At 40.8% G+C, this 20,663-nt stretch overlaps 1 protein-coding gene and 2 long non-coding RNA genes across 3 annotated transcripts; 1 reads left to right on the forward strand and 2 right to left on the reverse strand.

Annotated features, from left to right (window-relative positions):
- Nucleotides 1-4,904: 4,904 nt before the first annotated feature.
- On the reverse strand, nucleotides 4,905-6,578 carry LOC113170371. Its single transcript, XR_003299632.1, has 2 exons — nucleotides 6,295-6,578; nucleotides 4,905-6,025 (listed from the first exon to the last, which is right to left on the reverse strand). It is a non-coding gene; the product is annotated as an uncharacterized LOC113170371 (long non-coding RNA).
- A 2,191-nt stretch (nucleotides 6,579-8,769) lies between these two features.
- On the forward strand, nucleotides 8,770-20,625 carry ctsk (cathepsin K). Its single transcript, XM_026372608.1, has 8 exons — nucleotides 8,770-8,921; nucleotides 10,220-10,343; nucleotides 14,042-14,164; nucleotides 15,439-15,591; nucleotides 18,047-18,265; nucleotides 19,338-19,503; nucleotides 20,001-20,109; nucleotides 20,290-20,625. The coding sequence occupies exons 1-8, from the start codon at nucleotides 8,917-8,919 to the stop codon at nucleotides 20,387-20,389; spliced, it is 999 nt and encodes a 332-aa protein (XP_026228393.1). The 5' UTR covers nucleotides 8,770-8,916; the 3' UTR covers nucleotides 20,390-20,625.
- On the reverse strand, nucleotides 9,755-10,211 carry LOC113170500. The gene is made up of 2 exons (XR_003299649.1): nucleotides 10,069-10,211; nucleotides 9,755-10,035 (listed from the first exon to the last, which is right to left on the reverse strand). It is a non-coding gene; the product is annotated as an uncharacterized LOC113170500 (long non-coding RNA).
- Nucleotides 20,626-20,663: the final 38 nt, after the last annotated feature.

Below are 20,663 nucleotides of genomic sequence, written 5' to 3' on the forward strand. Positions count from 1 at the left end.
TAAAATCTCATGTCAACTGCTAATCCCCAAAGAATGAACTTGGAGATGGATCAGCACATGACAGACCAGTGGAAAAATTATGAATGTGAGCTGGCAGCTTGTGTTTGTGAAACAGGCTTTGATTTCAGTGTGCGTGATATGAGGGGTTTTCTCTCTCTGCTTAGAATAAATGCTAATCCCTTAAACACCACAGCACATGTATGCATCTGTGGACAGCACAGACACACAGCAGCCGGGCCATATAAAGAGATTAGATGCCAGAAATCATGAATGACTTTGCTTTGCTGTCAGTTTATGACAGGATTCGTTGATAATTTTCTCCACGACACGTGACAATGGCAGTGAAAGAGAGGAGTCAGGGACCGCCACACCCTCACAAACAAACAGAGCCATGGTGTTGCAGGGACAGCAGTCGAACCAGTGATGCTGGGTGACGGAGCTCCTAACCCTGTCTCTAAGGGTGAGCCCAGCCACCCTGTGGAGGAAACTCACCTTGGCCGCTTGTATCTGGGGCCTCATTCTTTCAGTCATGACTCGAAGCTCATGAGCATAGAGGAGTATAGGAACATGGATTGACCGGTGATCTTGCACCACGACAGACCTTTACATCGGCCGCATTACTGCTGACATCACACAGATCCGTCAATGTCACGCTTCATCATCACTCATGAACAAGACCCCAAGGTACTTAAACTCCTCCACTTCAGGAAGGATCTCTCCTCCAATCTGTAGAAGGGAAGCCACCTATTTTCAGTTAAGAGCCATCGCCACAGATTTGGCGGTGCTGATTCTCATCCCAGCTGCGTCACCCTCAGCTGCAAATTGCCCCAGTACACCCTGAAGGTCCTGGCTTGATAAAGCCAATGGGACAACGACTTGACAACGTCATCTTCAAAAAGCAGGGATGAAATCCTGTGGTCCCCGAACTGTAATTCCTCTGGCCCTTGACTGCACCTAGCATTCTGTCCATGAAGACAATGAACAGAACCAGTGACAAAGGGCAGCCCTGCTGGGATCCAACATGCACTGGGAACAGATCTGACTTATTGCAACCCCCACAGAAAACCACAAGAGACATAGTCAAATGCCTTCTCCAAGTCCACAGAGCACATGTGGACTGGTTGGGCAAAATCATGAACTCATAAACCCTCAAGCATCCTAGTCCTAATTCTCCTCTCCAGCACTCTGGCATAGACTTTCCCGGGGAGACTGAGGAGTGTGATCCCTCTGATGGTGAAACACACCCTCCAATCCCCCTTCTTGAAAAGAGGGACCAACACCCCGGTCTACCAGTCCAGCGGCACTGTCCCCAACCACCACACAATGCTGCAAAGGCGTGTCAGCCATGAATATAATTGCAAATAAATGGACTCAGGTGTGTATCTAGACTAATTTATTTAAAAATGCAGCGTGATCAAATATAAAACTAGAATTTTTTAATTTGTCTTCACTGTGGACATTGATTGTAAAGTAAGACTTCAAATGGTTCAAATAAAACACAACTTTTTTTGGACTGACTATAAAGTAATGGAATATTATTATTAGTGCAATAATAAGTGCACTATTAGGGAACCGAAACAGACCATCAGCCAGAACCATAGTTCAGCTAAAAACCACCTACACTTGCCAAAGTCCAGAAGTACTGCTCAAAAAAGAATTGGCATCATTTAGGCACAGATTCACCAGCAGGCTGTATTTAGAACACCACTCACAGAGACAGATTCTGTCAGGAATCAAATTTTATCACCCATTTCTCTAGAAACTTAACTAAATGTCAGTATTGTATATGCATAAGACACTTTGTGTGGGATTTTGACACCATGAGTGTGCAGTTTATTACACAGCATCCAGCAGGCTGATACCCAGCATTCCCTGTGGTCTTTGTTTGTGAATGCTGTGGCACTGATGCAACCCAGACAGGAAGGAGACACTGATTAACAATGTAGATCAAGGAAAACATAGTGAAGGTACAATCTGGATACACAGACACCCTAACGAGTGAATGCTAAGAAGGATAACAATATTCTGATTAATGTGGTTCTATCTGTAAACACCACCCACATGCTGTTTATTGTATCACCAGGTCTGAGGCTTGTATTTTCTTTCTTATTTCAGCCCACATGATCCATACACCCCTCAATAACATTCACTCTTGAAGCAGGTGGATCTTATACATAGTTTGCACTCATGCAGTACAACGTGATGAGGAATTTGATTGTCCCCTTCTTTTCAGGCCCTTGTGTATTACAGTTATCTTAAGCTCTAAGGAGATAGTTTGGACCTCAGGGACAGTCTATGTCAAGCTTGTTTAGATTTGTAGTAAAGCCAAATTTGAACTTAAAATGCACATTGATGTAATAAATGATTAAAATCTGATAGGTCAGGCTGGACTAGTAACAAGCAGGCAGTCACACAAGGCATACAAACCAGGTGAGAAAAAGACAAAGAAAAGTTCAGGGTTCAGGTAAAGTTGACAAGAAAGCTGCAAATAAATAACTACCTGATAATGAAGACAACCTGCTGGCATATGTAAAGAGGGCAATGAGCAATGAGAGCAGGTACACAGACAAGACGGAGGTACCTGCAGGGAAACAAAAGGCAGGTGAGAGAGTTTAGATTAGAGCCAAAACAGAAGCTGCCAACATGATACTGATAAGTTTTTCCCACTATACGAACGTCCCGACCTGCAGCTGTATTTGTACCCGTTGTATCTTCCTGTGCATTTGTATTCATTGTCCTCCACCTGCCTTACAGACATGTTCTGGGAGTTAAAGGAGGTAGTACACTGGACCTTTCAGCTTTTTAATTTCCCTCCTCTCTTGAATAATTTTTTAGGAACAATGGAAACAGACACATGACAATGTCCATTTTTAAATATATGACTGATGTTTCCCTCATCCAGGTCTACAATCCTTCCCACCTGCTGCACACTGCCAGCAAATCACATCTTATGGTCCCTTCACCTCAAAAGATCCCAGCCCAAACTTTTCAGCTCAGTGGTTCCACGTTGGTGGAACAAGCCACCCACCAACAGAGACAGATAAAATATATAAAAAAGCACGACAGAACGGACAACCTTTGCCCTACTGATTCAGGTCATTGCAATGTCCAAGTTACAGGTCATTAAACTCCTGAACATGAATTGGTTTGATTAGTTTACCCCATAAAGAGCTGTAGATTTATTACTTATTTATCACTGTTTGCATCATCACTGAGAGCAAAGTGGTACCAATTTAATATTTCATAAATGATTAGGATTGTTTGCAGAAAGCCTTCTGCACACACTTGATGGCACCATACACTGGATCAATTTGGTCGCTGTGATAAACTGTTGGCAGGTAATTAAAGTGTATAGTGCTTTGACACATTCATGAGTTAAATTGACCTTATAATGTGTCATGGCTGGGAAGTTAGCGAATCAGTGTCTACTTATAGCAGCAGACAACCAGCAACATTAATATTTCTGACTTCTAGTTTCTTCTCCAACAATTATTAAAGAAAACATTTTTCTGGCCTCTGTAAATGTCCTGTTTTCACCAACTGGCTGCTGCTGCTTAAATTGAGGTTGTGGTTGTGGTTAATTTGAGAGACTTTCCCTAACCCTCCAACCTTAATCCAGAAGGTCACAAACCAAACCATCGAGAATGTACCTGTGATTCATTGTGTACGTGTGTTTGTACTAACAAATTGTCTGTTGTATGTCCTTGTTCATGCTGTTGTCTGCAGTCTGTTGTTTGTTCTATTTTTTGTTCCACGCTGACTTTGTGACCAGGAGGAGGTTTGAATCTTCTTCAGGCTAATTCAGCTCCCTCTAATTAACCTACTGAACACTGTCTGGTTGGTTCAACCTCATTATACATTCAGATTAGATCTCTCATCTCTCTTAACCCTGATTACATGAATACACCTATTCTTATTATGAACATCAACTTTGTTTTTCCTGCATCCTGTTTCATCTGGACCTCAGTCTGTCTGGATATTTTTACAGAACTGCAAAATCAGGTCACAGTTTTCAATTCTTATTTCTCTTTATTTCAGAAAGAGCCTCTTAATGTGTTGTCTTTGCCCACAGCAACAAAATACAACTGTATTAAAACTTGTTTTCCACCAGAAAATCTAATCGGCTGCAAGAATTTCATATAAACTGGTCACAGAACAGAACAAACTATTTCCATCCATCCATTATCTTAACTGCTGATCCTGTTTAGGGTCGCAAGGGTAGCGAGCGGGGGGGTGGAGTGGCGGTGGGCTTGAGCCAATCCCATCTGTCGTGGGACGAGCGGCGGGGTACACCCTGTGCAGAGCACAATTCTACTGCAGGGCCAAACATAGAGACAGACAGTCCTTACCCGCAAGAACCCACGCAAGCACAACTCCACACAGAGACGGCCCAAACAGCTGGCGGGTTTGACCCCGTGACCTTTCTGCTGTGTTGTTCAAAGTGGCGTTTTGGTGTTGTTGTGGCTGCAGATGCTAAGTTTATAAGTTATGAGTCTTTATTCTCCATCTGTTTCCTCCCTGGTGCATTATTCCAGCAGAGGTGAGTGTTGTTTTAATGTTTTCATTTATGTTACCACTCATGATCATTCTACCAACGGCTTCGTCTTTTATTAGTCTTTAATTAAGTTTAAGGTTATTGACTTTGCACCGACAACTATTTTCAGCCACTGGATACTCTCAGATAATAGTTTGTGCTGCTGTTCATCAGTTGTGTCATTGGCCAAATCGGAATTTAATATTATCATTTTGATTTCTCATTTCATTTGGGTGTATTACAAAGCTACATCACTGTTATTTATAATTTTGGGAGAACTACTCATTACCTGTATCAGCAGCCACCAGGTGGCATCTGGGAGTTTGCGAGTGTTCATATAAATATTTCTTTGACACCAGTCTTACCAGGATATAAGATATAAGAAAAGCTCTTTATTTAAATAAAAATACTGAAGACAGAAGCAACTATCTCTGAAACCAGTCACAATTCTGGATTGGGAGCCTCTCTCTTGTTTGCAGTGATCTTAGTTTTACCTAAAATGTTTATTCTTCTTATTAGATTCAGGTTGCAGAGTTAAATTATGAGACTGTCATCTATGTTACAGGTCATGTGATGCATCAACCAACAGCTGGTTAGCTTAGCTTAGCATATAGATAAGGATAGGAAACAAAGGAAAAACTGCTAGCCTGGTAGTCTGGCTTTATTCAAAGGTTTAAAAATCTGCCTAAGAGCATGTGTAATGCTGGCTGTGTATGCACCAACAGCTAGCTACAGCCTCACATTTTATACATATGAGGATCTTCTTATCCAATTATACCAGTTATAATGTTAAAATGACTTTCTAACACAGCTGCTGTATAAGCTTCCTCCAGGAGTGGGTAGTATTGATTTATTCAATTTATAAAACACCAAGACAAACAAATTGCTCCATAAAATTTAAGACTAAACTCGCTTCTTGAGTTAACAGGCAGCATATTGACACAGTCAAAGTGGTGCTCATGGAACAACAACTACTTCTGCCCTTGACGAACAATGCATGCTCAGAATAAAAAAAGACAATCTAATCTGTTGGAATCCAAACAAGCCTTTAAAATCTCTTTGGTGTCTGCTCCTCTAATCTCTGAACTGGTCAATGAAAAGTGCACAGGTCAGACCAGGACTTAAAGCCTCTCAGACTACCTAAGTATATTGGCAGGAGAGAAGGATCTGAATGAGGCCTGATGTTTTCTGGTACTTAAACACAATTGATTTCAGAAGTGAACAGCATTAGCGTTACGCAATCTGTCCCTGAGGGAGTTCTATGGATCAGGGATGCATATAGAGAATAGGATGTTATTTGTTTTTCTCTGCAGTGCCGCGGTGCTGTGATGTAAGATTACTTCTTTCCATTACTGAGCCAACTCGGTTTTGCAACAGCCAGATGCCAAGATCCCGTGATGGTCTGAGTCAGCGGCTTGATCATATGACTGGAGCAAAGGATCCTGGGAGCTGAGCTGCTTCCAGTTATGTGTTGGGTTTGGACGGTATGTGCTGAAATGAGAAACAGATGTAGCCTGAGAGAGGGAAGAAAACAGGAATTCACTGTCAGGCTGGTCCTCAGAGTACTTTTCATCTTACAGAACGAAAAAACAGAAAATCAATGACAACATGTGATAACTTTGTCAACATCAGCTTATATAGAGATATTAATAGATTTCCTAACATTTCAGATAAAAATAGATCTGTTGCCTGTTTGCTAACCAGAAATATCTATCGCTGCCTGTAACGCATCCCCTACACACACCCATAGATTTACTCACAGGTCGTGACCTTCTGCCTGATGGTATGTTCACTGGTGCTGAGAATGGACGGTAGATCAATGGAGATACTATCAACCATGAGTCTCATTATCTAAAGTGGTCATGGTGAAAGCAGCAGGAAGAGTTTTAAAGAGGCTTAAGATGCTCGGTGGTGCCTTGTGAAAGCCAACGAGCAGACGCTTCAGAAAAAGAGAATTGAAAAAAGGGCCCATTGATCAGATTGATAGAGAGGTGTCAGTGATGAGAGGCCGGGCCTGCAAGCCACTCAACTGGGCTGCACTTAACACAGCAAATATCTTAACACAATGGAAATCTTGGCACTGTGTCAGAGATTGTTTGTGACCTTGAAGAGCAGTGAATCAGCCGACTTAAAAGAGACAAGAGTTACATATTCAAACTAGATAGCCGTGTAAAACAACGCTCACTTCACTGAGCAGAACAGTGGGAATAACACCAAAATGAAATTTACAGTAATAAAGAAATGCATAAGTTGTCTTCGGTGCTAAAGTCGAACCATAATGATCAATGTAATAAAGTGCTTATTAATGTGGTATTAAGGGCAGTTTCGTTATGTGACATTACTTCTTGTGGAGATCCATGAAGGCTCTCCATTTAACTTACTGTTCAGTACAAATCTCATTACATGAATGAGTAACCTGCTGCAACTCAGACATGCATCACTGGACATATGAGGTACACGGGACCCGTATATTTAGAAAGGTGACTACATGCGCTGCACTGCTGCAGGAGTCACACGATATGTTCATATATAACACACAGACCTGACACAGGCTGTTGACTAAGTGCATGAGGAAGTATGTGTCCACCAAAAGCGACCAGACGACACAGCACAGAGAATAAATATGGTAACAATATTTTTGACCTGCTGGGGGAAATTTATTGAAATTGTTAAATTTAACAACTGGATGCTTGTGATCAAGTTTGATATGTTCATGCACTATTAAAGCTTCGACCTTCCATTACTAAAAGTACCATCACAAAGGCACTTTGCCAGCTGACAATAAACATATATGAACACTCTTTATTTTTGAGAATCTGTTCATAAAAAGTGTTTGTGTATTTAGTTAATTGTTGTTTACAGCTGTACTGTATGAAAAAAGAATCAGGATATTGTTTTTTGTTTTTATACACTGCTGTCTTCCTGCATCTCCACTCCAGCAGAGTCTATCGTGGAATATCCAACTACACAAAAACTACAGTGTTCGATTTTCCGATGTGGTTTTGCATGAAGATGTCAGTGTTTTACAGATTGTTTCACTTTGTATTCCACCAAAACACCACCCTCTAATATGTCGTTTAAAGGTGCACATTGTTTGTTTTCTGTTCCGCGCACATATTGCAACACACTTTATTTCCTTATTCATTCCAGTAAGACATGAATACAAAAGATTTCTGTGGAATTTTCTGTGGAGTGAACCTCTGACACGGCCAGAGACACAACTCTGCTTCCTGACATATTGTTTTCTCATGATTATTCATTCAATTTAGCCCATTTCAACTATTCCTCATGCAACACAAGGGACTGTTAAACCTAGAGAGATTTCGAAATGTCTGCTGGGAGACATGTCGATGTTTAGTTCTGATCGATCGCCTGCTAATAGACAACTAAAGTATTTTTAGAGCAGAAGTAGTGCAGAAGAAGTGACGTGTGTTCTTATTGTTCTTAATTTGGTTTCACTACTTACAAACACCGGAGCCCAGGTTTTCTTCTTCTTCTATTCAAACATGCACACTCTGCCCTGTGAATTACACCAGGGACCTGTGCCAGAATTACCAGGGACTCTTTTGGCTAAACGTTTGTTTGTTTCTTGCTTTATAATTTACTTAGTGAGTTTAGCATAATGATGTCACATACAGGAAAAAGCAGTTCAAACCCGGCAGTAAAAACCTTTACAATTTAATTGAAATATTCTGTCTGAGAAGAACAGAGAATTTTCAGCTTCTTAACAAATAAAGATAAAGTTGTATCCAAAGTCCAATGTTTGTATCAGAACGTGGTGACAGTTTCAAACCACACTGAAACACTCCTGTCAAAGTTAAATAACATTTAAAATATCATTTTTTAAGGTTACAGAGAAGTAGCAGAAGTTCTCACAGGTCTGGAAATGATGTGCTGATTCAGAAGCAAGAGGTCTAAATGTGCTACAGTACTTTTACATTAAAACTGTGTCTAGACCTTTTTGACTGAATCCTGTGCATTACAGCTAAGAATGAACGAAGCACATGTTCACGTTTTACTGTGCTCTGATAAATAATATAAGTGATGTTTAATGTTAAAATAAAGTAATTTTGATGAAAGATTCAAAAGCATTCTGGGTTATCGAGCAGTGATCCAGACTGCAGCAGCGTACAGACTCTGTGAAGTTTTCAGACGTGTAATCCAACACCTGACATCATCTGGTTTAGGGATCTTTGCTATTTGAGAGAAACCAGATGTGATTCCCCTGCTAGGAAAAAAAAGCCTCCTCCCAGACTTGGAGCTCCCATTGTACTTCCTCAAAATCCAACGATATAAACACACACACACACTGACCTACTTCCACAGCCGAAGAACGAGGTATCAGACTCAGAGGGCTTCACCTAACTCTTTAACTGCTGGACATGAGGTAAAGATCACTGTTTACTGATTTCCTGGTGCAGAGTTTTACTTTCAGTTTAGTGAATTCCTTCTGTTGGAGGGCAGATCGTATTATTAAGTCTACTACTAACGTTTTGTACTAAAAGGGAAACTGAACCGTGTATAACTGAGCTGAACCGAACGAAAATAACACAGAACCCACTTTAGTGCAGATTCACAGACACAGATTCTCCAGTAAAGACTATGACTCTGTAGATCTCTCCCTGAATTTAGGCTCAGATGAATTCGTAAGTATTTTTTCCAGCTTAGAATAGGATTGGGATTAGAGAATGGTTTTTGACCCAGTTGTACCTTAATAGAATGATTTTTGGACGTTAGGACTGCAGACTTATCTGTGAGTTGTGTTGAGGTGTGCAGCATTAGTGGAAAATCTACAAGAGGTATAAATATTGATGTCTCGTGTAAAATATGAATTCATTTCTAAAAACTACTATCAGGAGACTTCTTGTGACTCATGCAGCCACTGCTGTGCACATACAGTTTCAGGAAACTGTAAATTATTTGCATATAGATCATGAGACTCTGCTATTTAAATCACTGCTTTGCCATCAAATCAGCCAGGGGTGAAGTCATGGCACATATATTAAATGTGTGTAGGAAGTAGTTCACTGTACACAGCCTCGAAGCTAAAGGAAAGTCTGTTATCTGCTGTTATTTTAGTTAAGCTGAACAAGTCAGAGGCCTTTATGGGAAACTATGGGCACAAATGCATATTAGAGACAGGATGTCATAAAACGACGGCAGGAAGGTAGAGAGACGCAAAGGTCGTGAAACAGGAGTGTGAGTTTTTTAAGGTCCTGACTTGAACGTGCAGAGACAAAGAATCCCTGATGGGAGAGCAGCGGAACCTTTTCCACACAACAACCAAGCGTTAATCTACTTTGATCCTTCATGTTGGGACTTGTACTCATGTTTGGTCTGAAGCTGCAGAGGGACGATATTCATTACCTTTCATTCTGATCACATTTCTGACAAAATAAAGCAGCAAATCAGCAGACTGTGCACAAGCTCAGCAAACTTCACAGACTTTTGTTGCTGGCAGATTGGAAACAGACCTCAGACCAGCAGTCACATGTTTTCCACTGCTGAGCTTCTGCAGCTTTTCCCTCCAAAACCTGCAGTTAGAGCAATTCCATGAGAATAGAAACTACATTTTACTCTTGTTAAAATGACTGTGACTGAACACTAAAATATTCTTATCGTGAAATGCAGGGTAACAAACTAGTTCAGCTTGACATGAGCTTTTGTGTGTAACTGTTTTTGCAGGATGTTGTCGTGTGTCTGCGTGTTGCTGCTGGCGGCCTCAGCGTTGGCCCACCTGGATGAAGTTACTCTGGATGCACAGTGGGAGCAGTGGAAGGGCACACACAGTAAAGAGTACAATGGCCTGGTCAGTGTTTGCTTACTTTTACTGCATTTTAAAGGTTTCAATTACAAAGGCACAGAGTGTTGTACTATGCAAAGAAGGAGTAGAGAAGGTTTAAAAGACAAAATGGGTGTCAGAGTTTAAAAAAGCCCAAAATAAAAGGGCATCAAGGAATTTAAAAAATGTTTAGCAGTAGTCTGAGTATAACCTCAAGCTTTTGGCAAAGACGTTATTTAATCATGTCAAAATATAGCTACTGTATCGAGCCTGAATTTAAATGCTAAAAAAGATTTTTGCAGCTTGATCCCCAGTGGGACTTTTTAATATTTCAAGTCTTTCTTGTGACTGAATCACTGTCTAACTGTAAAACGCTCGGTTCACGACTTCATTTATATCTGATTCCAGAACACGTCCACTTCTTCCCTTTTGTTTTTCATAATCCATGACTTGATTTTCTTCAGTTGGAGAAAACAGGATTGCACAACCACATGCTTGAGAAGGGAAAGTCAAAGAGCAGCGTGATCATTTATAAGCTGCATATTAGTCTGTGCACTTCTGTGGTGAAGCTTTGTATTTTAATTAGCAGGCCACAGTCCACATCTGAGCATCTGGATAAACCAACCAAACTGTCTTTTAAAGAAAATGTCTGAGAAAGTTCTTAAATTCTGACGTGCATTGGTCTAAGTTCAGCTTTTCCCAGAGGTTTAACCAGCAGAAAAGATCGGAGTGACATTAATGGGAGAAGATGTCAAAATTTCATTAAAGCTGGAGCCTCTGTTGTTCCAGAGAAAATGTGCACGTTGACGGAGTCACTGAAAATGTTCTTTTGTCAGCGCTGACTCTTTGCAGGAGGGAGTGAGTTTTCATTCCAATATTTATCTTAAAATGTCACTTTACCCATTCCACTCTATGAATTCACAGGCATGCTCTGCCTCATCCTGTGGTCTTCTTTTGCTTTGGTCTCCAACTGTCTTTGAGCTTTTTGTGTTCCCTCCCTCTCTCTCTCTCTTTCTCTCTGCATCAGTGAGCAGCTCAACATGTGGACATCTTTGTGTTGTGTTTGACTCACTGTCTGTCTACATCTGACTCAATTTAACAGCCAGTCAGGTCAGTGTTAGTCTCTCTCTCTCTCTCTCAGCTGGCCTGTTTCTGCTGTTGCCAGTCTGGTGAATATTTATTTGAGAGAGGAAGCAGCTCTGATGGGAAAACATTAAAACAGAGCAGATGTTCCTCATAGAAGTTTTAAGTATCTTGATGCTCAATACAAAATCTCCATCTGTTCGGCTGTATTGTTCTGTTTCTCGACATTCAGGTGCTTTATACATGTTAAACAAAACTAAGTAAACATAGCAAGTTAAACGTTGGGTCCAGATAGAGGAAAGGATGAGGACGATGTCTGAATGATTAATATACAGTATGTTATTACATGTTTATCTTTTGTTTGTAGGAAATTGGTGCAAAGGATCATATCAATCAAGAATTTAATGTATCCAAGAAGAACTCTATTGGGTTTTTGTCCATGTCATTATTCTTTACTGATATAGACTAGTCTGTGTAGCTGTGTTTGGTTTTGGTGCCTATTGACACACCTGAAAAGTGTTGTGGTGTAGAGGCAACAAAGAAGTGCTGGTGAAAATCTGTGCTGACTGGTAAAAAGCCCTAAATACTAAACAATTCACCTTTTTGCTGTTGAAATTGTTTTTGTGACTATACTGTAGCTGATGCACAGTTTAGAAAGAGAGTTTTTCAAGTTCCACAAGTGGTTAAAAAAGTACTTTGGTTAAGTTTGTGGTTGTGACACTTGTGATTTCTCCAGTATTGAATCAAGAACACTATTGTTCCCTACATGAACGTTATTTAAGTGTTATTTAAGTTTTACTAGGTGATGGTTTTGCTGTATTAATTATATGTTTATTTCAAAATTACCTGATAATTCAATAATATATCAATGTAATTTGCAGCAGTTTAGTTACAGAGCACAATAATCACAGTAATCAGCAGCATTAGTTGGTATGATAATACTGTAGCTTTTAATACTGTTTCTTTTACTTAATGTAGGGCATCTAGTCCAAAAGGCTGAGAAAGTTTTACAAATGAGCAGTAAACTGTTTTGTTACAGAGGAGCCAGATGCTACTTAAACCTTATTCAACTTCTCTCATTTACCAAATGACAGTCTGGTTCTGGTTATCTGATCTGTTCTTCTGTAAATGAAGGAAGTTAGTCATCATTAATACACACGGGCACTTTCCAGATGTCCTGTACACCTGGTGATGATACCTGAGCTTCTAAGACTCATCGGACAGAGAAAGAGGAAGCTGTTAGACGTATGTACGATGTGTTCACAGCACACAGCAGCAAGTTTTCAATTACTGTTAAATTCAAACACTACAATAATGTTCTTTACTGTAAATGTTAAAGCCGAACAATGTCAACTGGAAAAGTGAGAAATGTGAGTCTGGCACTGGTTGCTCTACTTCTGGGTTTTGGCCTGAAGTGGAAACAAGACAGATGGAGTAATAGAACACAGAAGCAAAAGTAAAGCAGGACGTGCACAATGAGAATTTACACTGACTGCATCTTTGTTATCCTGAGCCAGTAGTTCGGAAAAGTTCATTTCCAAAAGACTGCAGACCCACTTTTTCCAAGCTGATTTTGCCTTTTGTATTTACTCGTTTGAGAGTTTCTAGTTTTAAGGATTATAAATTAAGCTTTAAAAGAAGTCTCATTAAATGAACAAGCTGTTTCTTAATCAGCACTGGGATGTTCTCCTCACTTCTTTTACCCGTTTTGTCTTTGAGTTTCATAGTCACAGCATTTCCCACTTTTCTTCTGCATTTGTTTCTTGGCTGTGAAGAAGGAAGGAAATGTAGTGTAGTTGGTGTCAAACTAGAGTCGACTGCAAATTTCCTTCCTGAGTGCTCGCTGAGCATCTGTTATCTCCTTGCTCTTCACCTCAGGCTAGAGGTCACAGCTCCACAGCTGTGGAGTGTGTTGGTGTGTGGAGTAAGCCTTTCATCAGCAGTTCCTTATGTACAGTACATGAGCATGTGTTTTGCTGTTTTTATCTGTGTGTACACGTAGTGAGCAGAACAATCTCTGTAACATAGGAGACAGAGAGTATAAGAGACATATAATGGGGCCTAATAGTCTGAAGAATAACATGGACAAAGCTGTATTTTAACACACATTGTGTTATGGCATGGACGGTAGCTGTAACTATACAAGCTCTATTTGGGAATGTGCACTGGTTTAAATGTCCCAGTTAATGAAGTTGGGCTGTAACACAGACAGGCTTTCTCTCATCGCTAATTAAAATGTAAATTTGGCCTATTTGACCAGATTAATTTCTTTCAGCTGTCAGGTGTTGGTGCAGGAGGGAAACAAGAGGGGGAGCAGAACTTAAAATTGAAATAGAGGTGACAGCAGAACATGGCTCCATCAGCGTTCATGTTTCTAGACAGAACATGCTATAAAATGTGTTACAGCCAAGACAAGAAATTAAACCTGCTATTGTCTGAATTTGAAGGACAACACACTAGTTTAATGGTGCCTTGGGGTAAATCTTGTCAACCTCATAATCAGCTATTATTGTGAGATCCCTTCACATTTATCAGCTCATGGAAGCAAGAAATAAACACTTAACTTAAATAGCTCAGAGGATAATTTAACTTGTACCTTTTGACTTGTAAAGCAAAGTAACGCGCTCGTCTGTTTGTCCCAGAATGAAGAGGGGATCCGCAGGGCCATCTGGGAGAAGAACATGCTCATGATCGAAGCACACAACCAGGAGGCAGCGCTTGGCATGCACTCCTACGAGCTGGGGATGAACCACCTGGGAGACATGGTGAGTCTGACACAGTCCTGCATGACTCCACATCTCACCCTTTGTCTGTTTCAGCAGATACGGTAGGTTGAGCGTAGGTAGAACGTTTTTTTAATCTTATCATCGTGTAGTGCTCTTCATGAGGCTCTAGACTAGTACGCCTCCACTTCCTTTACAAGTCTCCAACATGCTCTGAAATACTTTGGATGACAAGACTATAATACATTTATTTGTGGCCTTTCTGGTACAATCATCTTAGCATTTCCTACAAGCTGTGCACGAACTCGTGCTATGAGTGGTTAATATTTGATATATATTCACATTTCATTAAATTAATGTCTGTGGTGACTTTTCTTATGAAAACTAGCTTCTAAGTGCATAATTTTCCCTTTTCCTCAGCACTTATGGATTTTCACAGTTTGTTTTTTCATTCACTCATGCATACTGCAGCTTAGTGAGGTGAAACAGGATGTCTTCAGTGTCCCTAAATCAGTCAGCATATGTCATGACTAATGGTTGTTTTTGCATGATGACGCTGGGTGTAACTAGCTATTTATCAGTATAGAGCAAAATAAGACAGCGTGCCAGAGCGTGGCTCATTTATTAGTGACAGGAACATGTATACACATCCAAATTCTGGATAAATGGCCAATTTCATGTTCATGTAGGAACAGGTGGCCAGGAAATGAAGGACGTGTTTCCATTTTTGTTTTGACTGCAGCACTTAAGTGAAATGAAAGAAATTAACAGATGGTGTGTATTTCTTCCATTAATGATCTCTCAGATTACAGCCTGAGATTCAATGCAAGCACCGGGGAATTCTGATAATAAGACGTAGATGACTGCTAAATATTAGAGAATCTGCAGTGTCATTCTGACAGATATGAGATACAGATATCACTTTAATTCCTCTTTTACATTTCATATTTCTCTTTTGTCTCTTGTTCTTGTTTTTCTAGTAGTTTTAAATCTGTTGTGCTGTCTCTCTTTGACATTTACACAGTGACATTTCCTTTTGGAGTAAAGTGTGTTAAACCCATCTCTTCATGAATACGTTTCATCCCCAGTCACCCCGCTCAATCAAATCCCCTCTCTTCCATATCTTCTTTTACTTGTCCTCATCTTAAGTCTAAAAATAAATCCTCTCTACCTCCCTCCTCTTGTTCTTGTCCTAAAACATTTTTATCTCACATGATTATTCCAGAAACCACGGAAAGTTTCGTTCCATCTATATTCAGGCTGGTGCAACCAATATGAAAAGTGTGTGAATGAGAACTGTGTCTGTGTTCATGTAGACATCAGAAGAAGTAGTTGAGAAGATGACCGGCCTTCTGGTCCCATTGAACCATGAGTCCAGCTTCACCATGGATTTGGACGACAAGGTGTCCAAGCTTCCCAAATCTGTCGACTACCGCAAGAAGGGCATGGTGACGTCCGTAAAGAACCAGGTCAGACAACAAAGATCTTAGTAGCTACTGTACATAAACAGCAGAACCTGTGGAACCCTTTAGATTTGGTTGTTTTTGGTAACGGTTCAATGGGATGTGTTGTTTATGTTGTTCACTTACAACAGGTCTACACAGAATTGCACATGGATAGCGATAGCTGAAGAAACTAGTAAATAAATAAGAACACTACATAAAGAGATCTATTTTTACTTCTACAGGAAAACCCTAGAGACTCTACACATGACTGATAAAATGAAACCGAGTTCCTTTTCGGGCAGGGAAGTTCAACAACCTGTTAGTTGACTACATTGTTGGAACATGGTGTGTTGTCTCTGCACCCTTGGCACCAACATCAGTGGCCACACCAGTTCCAGGAACTATGATAATAAACAAAATAGAGAACTAAAAATTAACCTGATCGAGAATTGAGCTCACACTTAAAGAATTCTCACGTTGTCTCATGTAGGACGTTGTTTTGTTTGCAGCTTCATGTTCTTGCCTTTAGCTTTGTCAGTAGCTGCAATGAAACATAGAAATATACAGATAGTGCTTCCTGCTGGGTTTTGGCGTGTGATGCTGTTTGTAGGAGAAAAGGTTCCCAAGCGTGTTCTGGAAATGTGGCTGTTGCAAGCAGAAGCAAAAAATAATGACATCAGCTGGGATTATATAAAGGAAGTGTTTAAAACAATAACATGTTCATCCAGTAACAACACAGTGGAAATATCTGTCAATGAGCAGGTTGATTAGGCAAAATATGAAAATAATTATTAGTATGAAAACATTATCCAGAAGATATAAGGTCGTCACCCCAAAGTGAAAAGGCTTTTTATTTATTTGAATGAAAAACACTCAATAACGTTCTCCAGCAGCGGCCTTCTCCAGAGGGAGGCTTGGAAAAAGGCCAAATAAGACTCGGTGGATGTGGTGAATGTTTTGTTGCTGAATAAAGAAAAGAGACTTTCAGATAATAGATAAATATACATTTACATATATTATTTAATGATAAATAATCGCTGTTCGAGGTTCGATCACACAACCTGCCAGAGGAAGCAGCCTGATCTCACTGCTAATGGACTTTGAAATAAAGGAATAAATGTGATTATTACTTGTAATTATTCATTATGAAAGGATCGGACAGCCGGACGTTATTTATGTAAACTAGGGTTGAGCTGAAGAGGGAGTGCGTGGATAACTCTAACCCTCACAGACAGATTATCAGCAGAAAGATGTTACTGTATGTTATCTAACGTACATCAGAGCTGCAGCCTGAAGAATTCAAATACATTTCATTTCTTTCTCAGTTGTTTAAAAATCATCATTTGGCAGATTATGACTAGGCACCGCATCATTTTGTTATAATAATAATGGTCAATAACTGGTCAAATCAAGGATAAATATAATTACTATGATAATTAACAATTATAAACAGTAGAAGCATCAACATTGAGAGTATGATTACAGTCATTACTGTGGATACTGTCAGTTGGTGTCGGAGGTGTCGCCCTCTGGTGTTTGAGAATCAAACTGCAGCTGTAAACAGGATTTACAGCTCTGCCTCTCAGCTTCCCCTGATGAATTATTCAGCCTGAGTGATGTTTCTGCATACTAACATCTCTGCTGCTTCCTTTATGTTGTTTGAATTGTATTTTATGCAAATTTCAGTTCACTCCACGCCAGAGATCAAAACAACACTGAGAACAGCGCCCAGTGCACAAAGTAATTACACATTTACAAAGATTGGAATTGGAGCTTCACACATCAGCACAATGTCAGAATATTTTCTTTGAGCAGCAGCAGCAGCCGATGTGTTTGAACTCAAAGCCAGTGCTCGGGTTGATTCTCACACAGTGACACTAATGAAGTTTTATTGTTTCAGCACCAAGACGACATGAACACTGCAGATCTGTTCTCCAACAGGCAGAGCTCGGATCTTTATAGCAAACATGCTGGTCATTTGTATATTTATAATCATTTAAACAGTATGATCCTGAATAGGATACAGTATGAACACGTACAGTACAACAGTCTACATATATTATTCTAGAAAGATTTTCCCAAAGATTGTGATAAACGACTATTAATGAATAAAATAATTAAGAGTTCAGCTCCAGGTCAACTCTGTGCGCAGCGGCCGGTTCAAAACAGTAACTGTGCTGAACAAACTGAAGCAGGTTTCAAACCAACGTTGTCAAAGTCTGACACCCAGTGGGCCGACGGGAGAAGACACAAACCAAACTGTTTTCCACTGATTTTCTTTAATGCTGACGACGTATTATCGTGCCCTCTTCTTCTACTGTATGATGTAGATAGATAATATACAGACTGTACATTTATGATCTTCATTTGACTTTTATCAGAATCAGTCACAACCTGAAGCAATAAGACATTCTGCTATTTACCACCCAGCAGTCTTCTCTATATCATAAAACCCCTGTCTCCCACTTCCTCCTGATAGGGTTCCTGTGGTTCCTGTTGGGCCTTCAGCTCAGCCGGGGCCCTTGAGGGCCAGTTGGCCAAGAAGACGGGTCAGCTGGTGGACCTAAGTCCTCAGAACCTAGTGGACTGCGTCACAGGGAACGAAGGCTGTGGAGGAGGATACATGACCACTGCCTTTGAGTATGTGCATCAAAACGGAGGCATCGACTCTGAGGAGGCCTACCCGTACGTCGGAGAGGTAACTAACTCAGACGTACACACTGTTCTAACCCAGACTTTCCCTTCAGTGGGCGCCCAAACATTCTGGTCTACATGTACCCTGTGACTGTGGGAAAGCGTTTACTGAGGCTCCCGTCATGTGTTGACACTTGTTCCTTTTCCTTTACCGTAACATCCTGTTCTATGGCCACAACCACAAACAGCTCAATTCCCACGCTGTGACATGTTCCTTTATACACTAACACTTTATCCTGTCGCCTGACAGCTCAGTGCAAGGTGGGACAAAAAACAGCTGAGTAACAATGTACGTCCACATCCATGTAGTGTTGTACCTCTACAGAGTTGGGTCTTGTTTTTTTAGGTAGCCTGACTTTTATCCCCAACAGTCTAAATTAAACTCTCAAAAACTCTTCATGGTAACTAAATCTGCTTGTAAACACCTGAGAAGCACCTCTCCCTGCATTAGATTCTCCTTTTAATTGATGCTCACACTCTTGCCAACAACAGAGTGACAGCAGCACCCGTCACTCGTTTTCACCACAGCTGAGCTGCAGACACAGACTGAAACCAAAGTGGTTCCTCGCTCGGCTGTCGGGGTTTCTGCTTTGTCTGATCACATGTTTGCACACACAAAGGAAAAAAATCCTACTCAGTTCTGACCTTAAAGTATCAGCAAATGTTTAACAGAGGCCTGGTGAATAACCAGAAATGATGAGGAGGTTACTCTCACATTTTCTTACACAGCAAACATTAGTTTCTGCTTCAGTCATCTGTTGGTGAGAGAAGGAAGTAGAACTGCTTGTTAATGACCAAACTCAGCAGTGTCCTCGTTGTTTCAGTACAGGAAGTGCTTCGAGGCTATAATCTGACACTTGACATGTGACCTGTGCGTGTGACAGATTGTGTTAATACATTTCATCTATTAAACTTCAGAAACTGTTGAATGTAACTTGACTGGATGTAATAATTGTACCTACACAGCTACAAATGTAGTCGGAAATCAACATGTAGATTGCACTGAGTCTTTATTTGACTGGCTTCACAAATACATATAAATAATAAGCACTTTTCTCTCCTTTATCATTGTGCAGGACCAGCCGTGCCGCTACAACTCATCAGGCATGGCGGCCCAGTGCAAAGGCTACAAAGAGATCCCAGTGGGCAACGAGCACGCGCTGGCTGTCGCCCTGTATAAAGCGGGTCCAGTATCTGTGGCCATTGATGCCATGCAGAGCTCCTTCCAGTTCTACCAGAGAGGTTAGTGCAGCAGAGTTTTCTGCTCATTGTAATGATACATGTCATTTGGTGCAGTACACTACCTGCATGCACACGCTGCTAAGAGCTGTCTTCTGCTCAGGACTTCGAAGATGATGCTGCAAACACATTCAGAATCACAAACAGGTGAATTGCTGTGTGGGATTTTACCTACAAAGAATTTGACCTGGTGATAACAGTCAGGCTGTGTAATCAGAAGCCAGCCTGGGAGTGGACTAAAGTAGCCAAACATTTAGAGACACCATCGCTGAATGTAAATATGTTGAATCACTAGTGCGGAAAAAAGTGGCACAAACAACTCAACATGAAAACCACGATTCCCATTTTACATATGACCACTTTTAGTACCTGCCCTGAACATATGCACCGTCATGAAGAGTAGCTTTGAGAGGTTACCCACCTCTTCTCAAGCCAAGTTGAATTTAAACACTATCTATAAGGGGTCACTGATTAAGTTTCAACTCTTCTCATGTGCCCAGGTATTTACTACGACCCCAACTGTAACAAGGAGGACATCAATCATGCCGTGCTGGCAGTGGGCTACGGCGTGACCGCCAAGGGGAAGAAGTACTGGATCGTCAAGAACAGGTGGGACACATCACCTGTCTAAATGGCTTCAGGTGGTGCAGAAGTCGGCCATGATGATACGACGGGTTGTTTGTTGTTGTACAGTTGATTTGATGCCAATAGTCGAAGTTAGATGACATGAAATGCTACGTGACTCCTGGTTTCCATCTGTGTCACTGATGTTTGTCTATCCTCTGACAGCTGGGGCGAGACCTGGGGCAACAAGGGCTACATCCTGATGGCACGCAACCGTGGCAACCTCTGCGGCATCGCCAGCCTGGCCAGCTACCCCGTCATGTGAGGAGATGAGCGTGGAGCTCAGGGGAAGAAAAGGGAAGACCAAGAGGCTTCACTTTGACTACTACACACAAAACATCCATCTAGAAATGTGCGCACATCCATTCCAAAACCTCAGCACCCACTACAAAAAATGACTCTGTGCCGATTCTTTAAAATGCAAACACACATTTGAATTATCAGAATAATAATAATGATAAAAAGTTTGACTGCCTGTTGGAATAAAAAGGGTTAAATGTTGTCGACTCTTGGATTGAAGCTCTTTAATGTCTGATGAG

This window comes from Anabas testudineus, chromosome 16 (genome assembly GCF_900324465.2).
Source record: "Anabas testudineus chromosome 16, fAnaTes1.2, whole genome shotgun sequence".
NCBI lineage: Eukaryota > Metazoa > Chordata > Actinopteri > Anabantiformes > Anabantidae > Anabas > Anabas testudineus.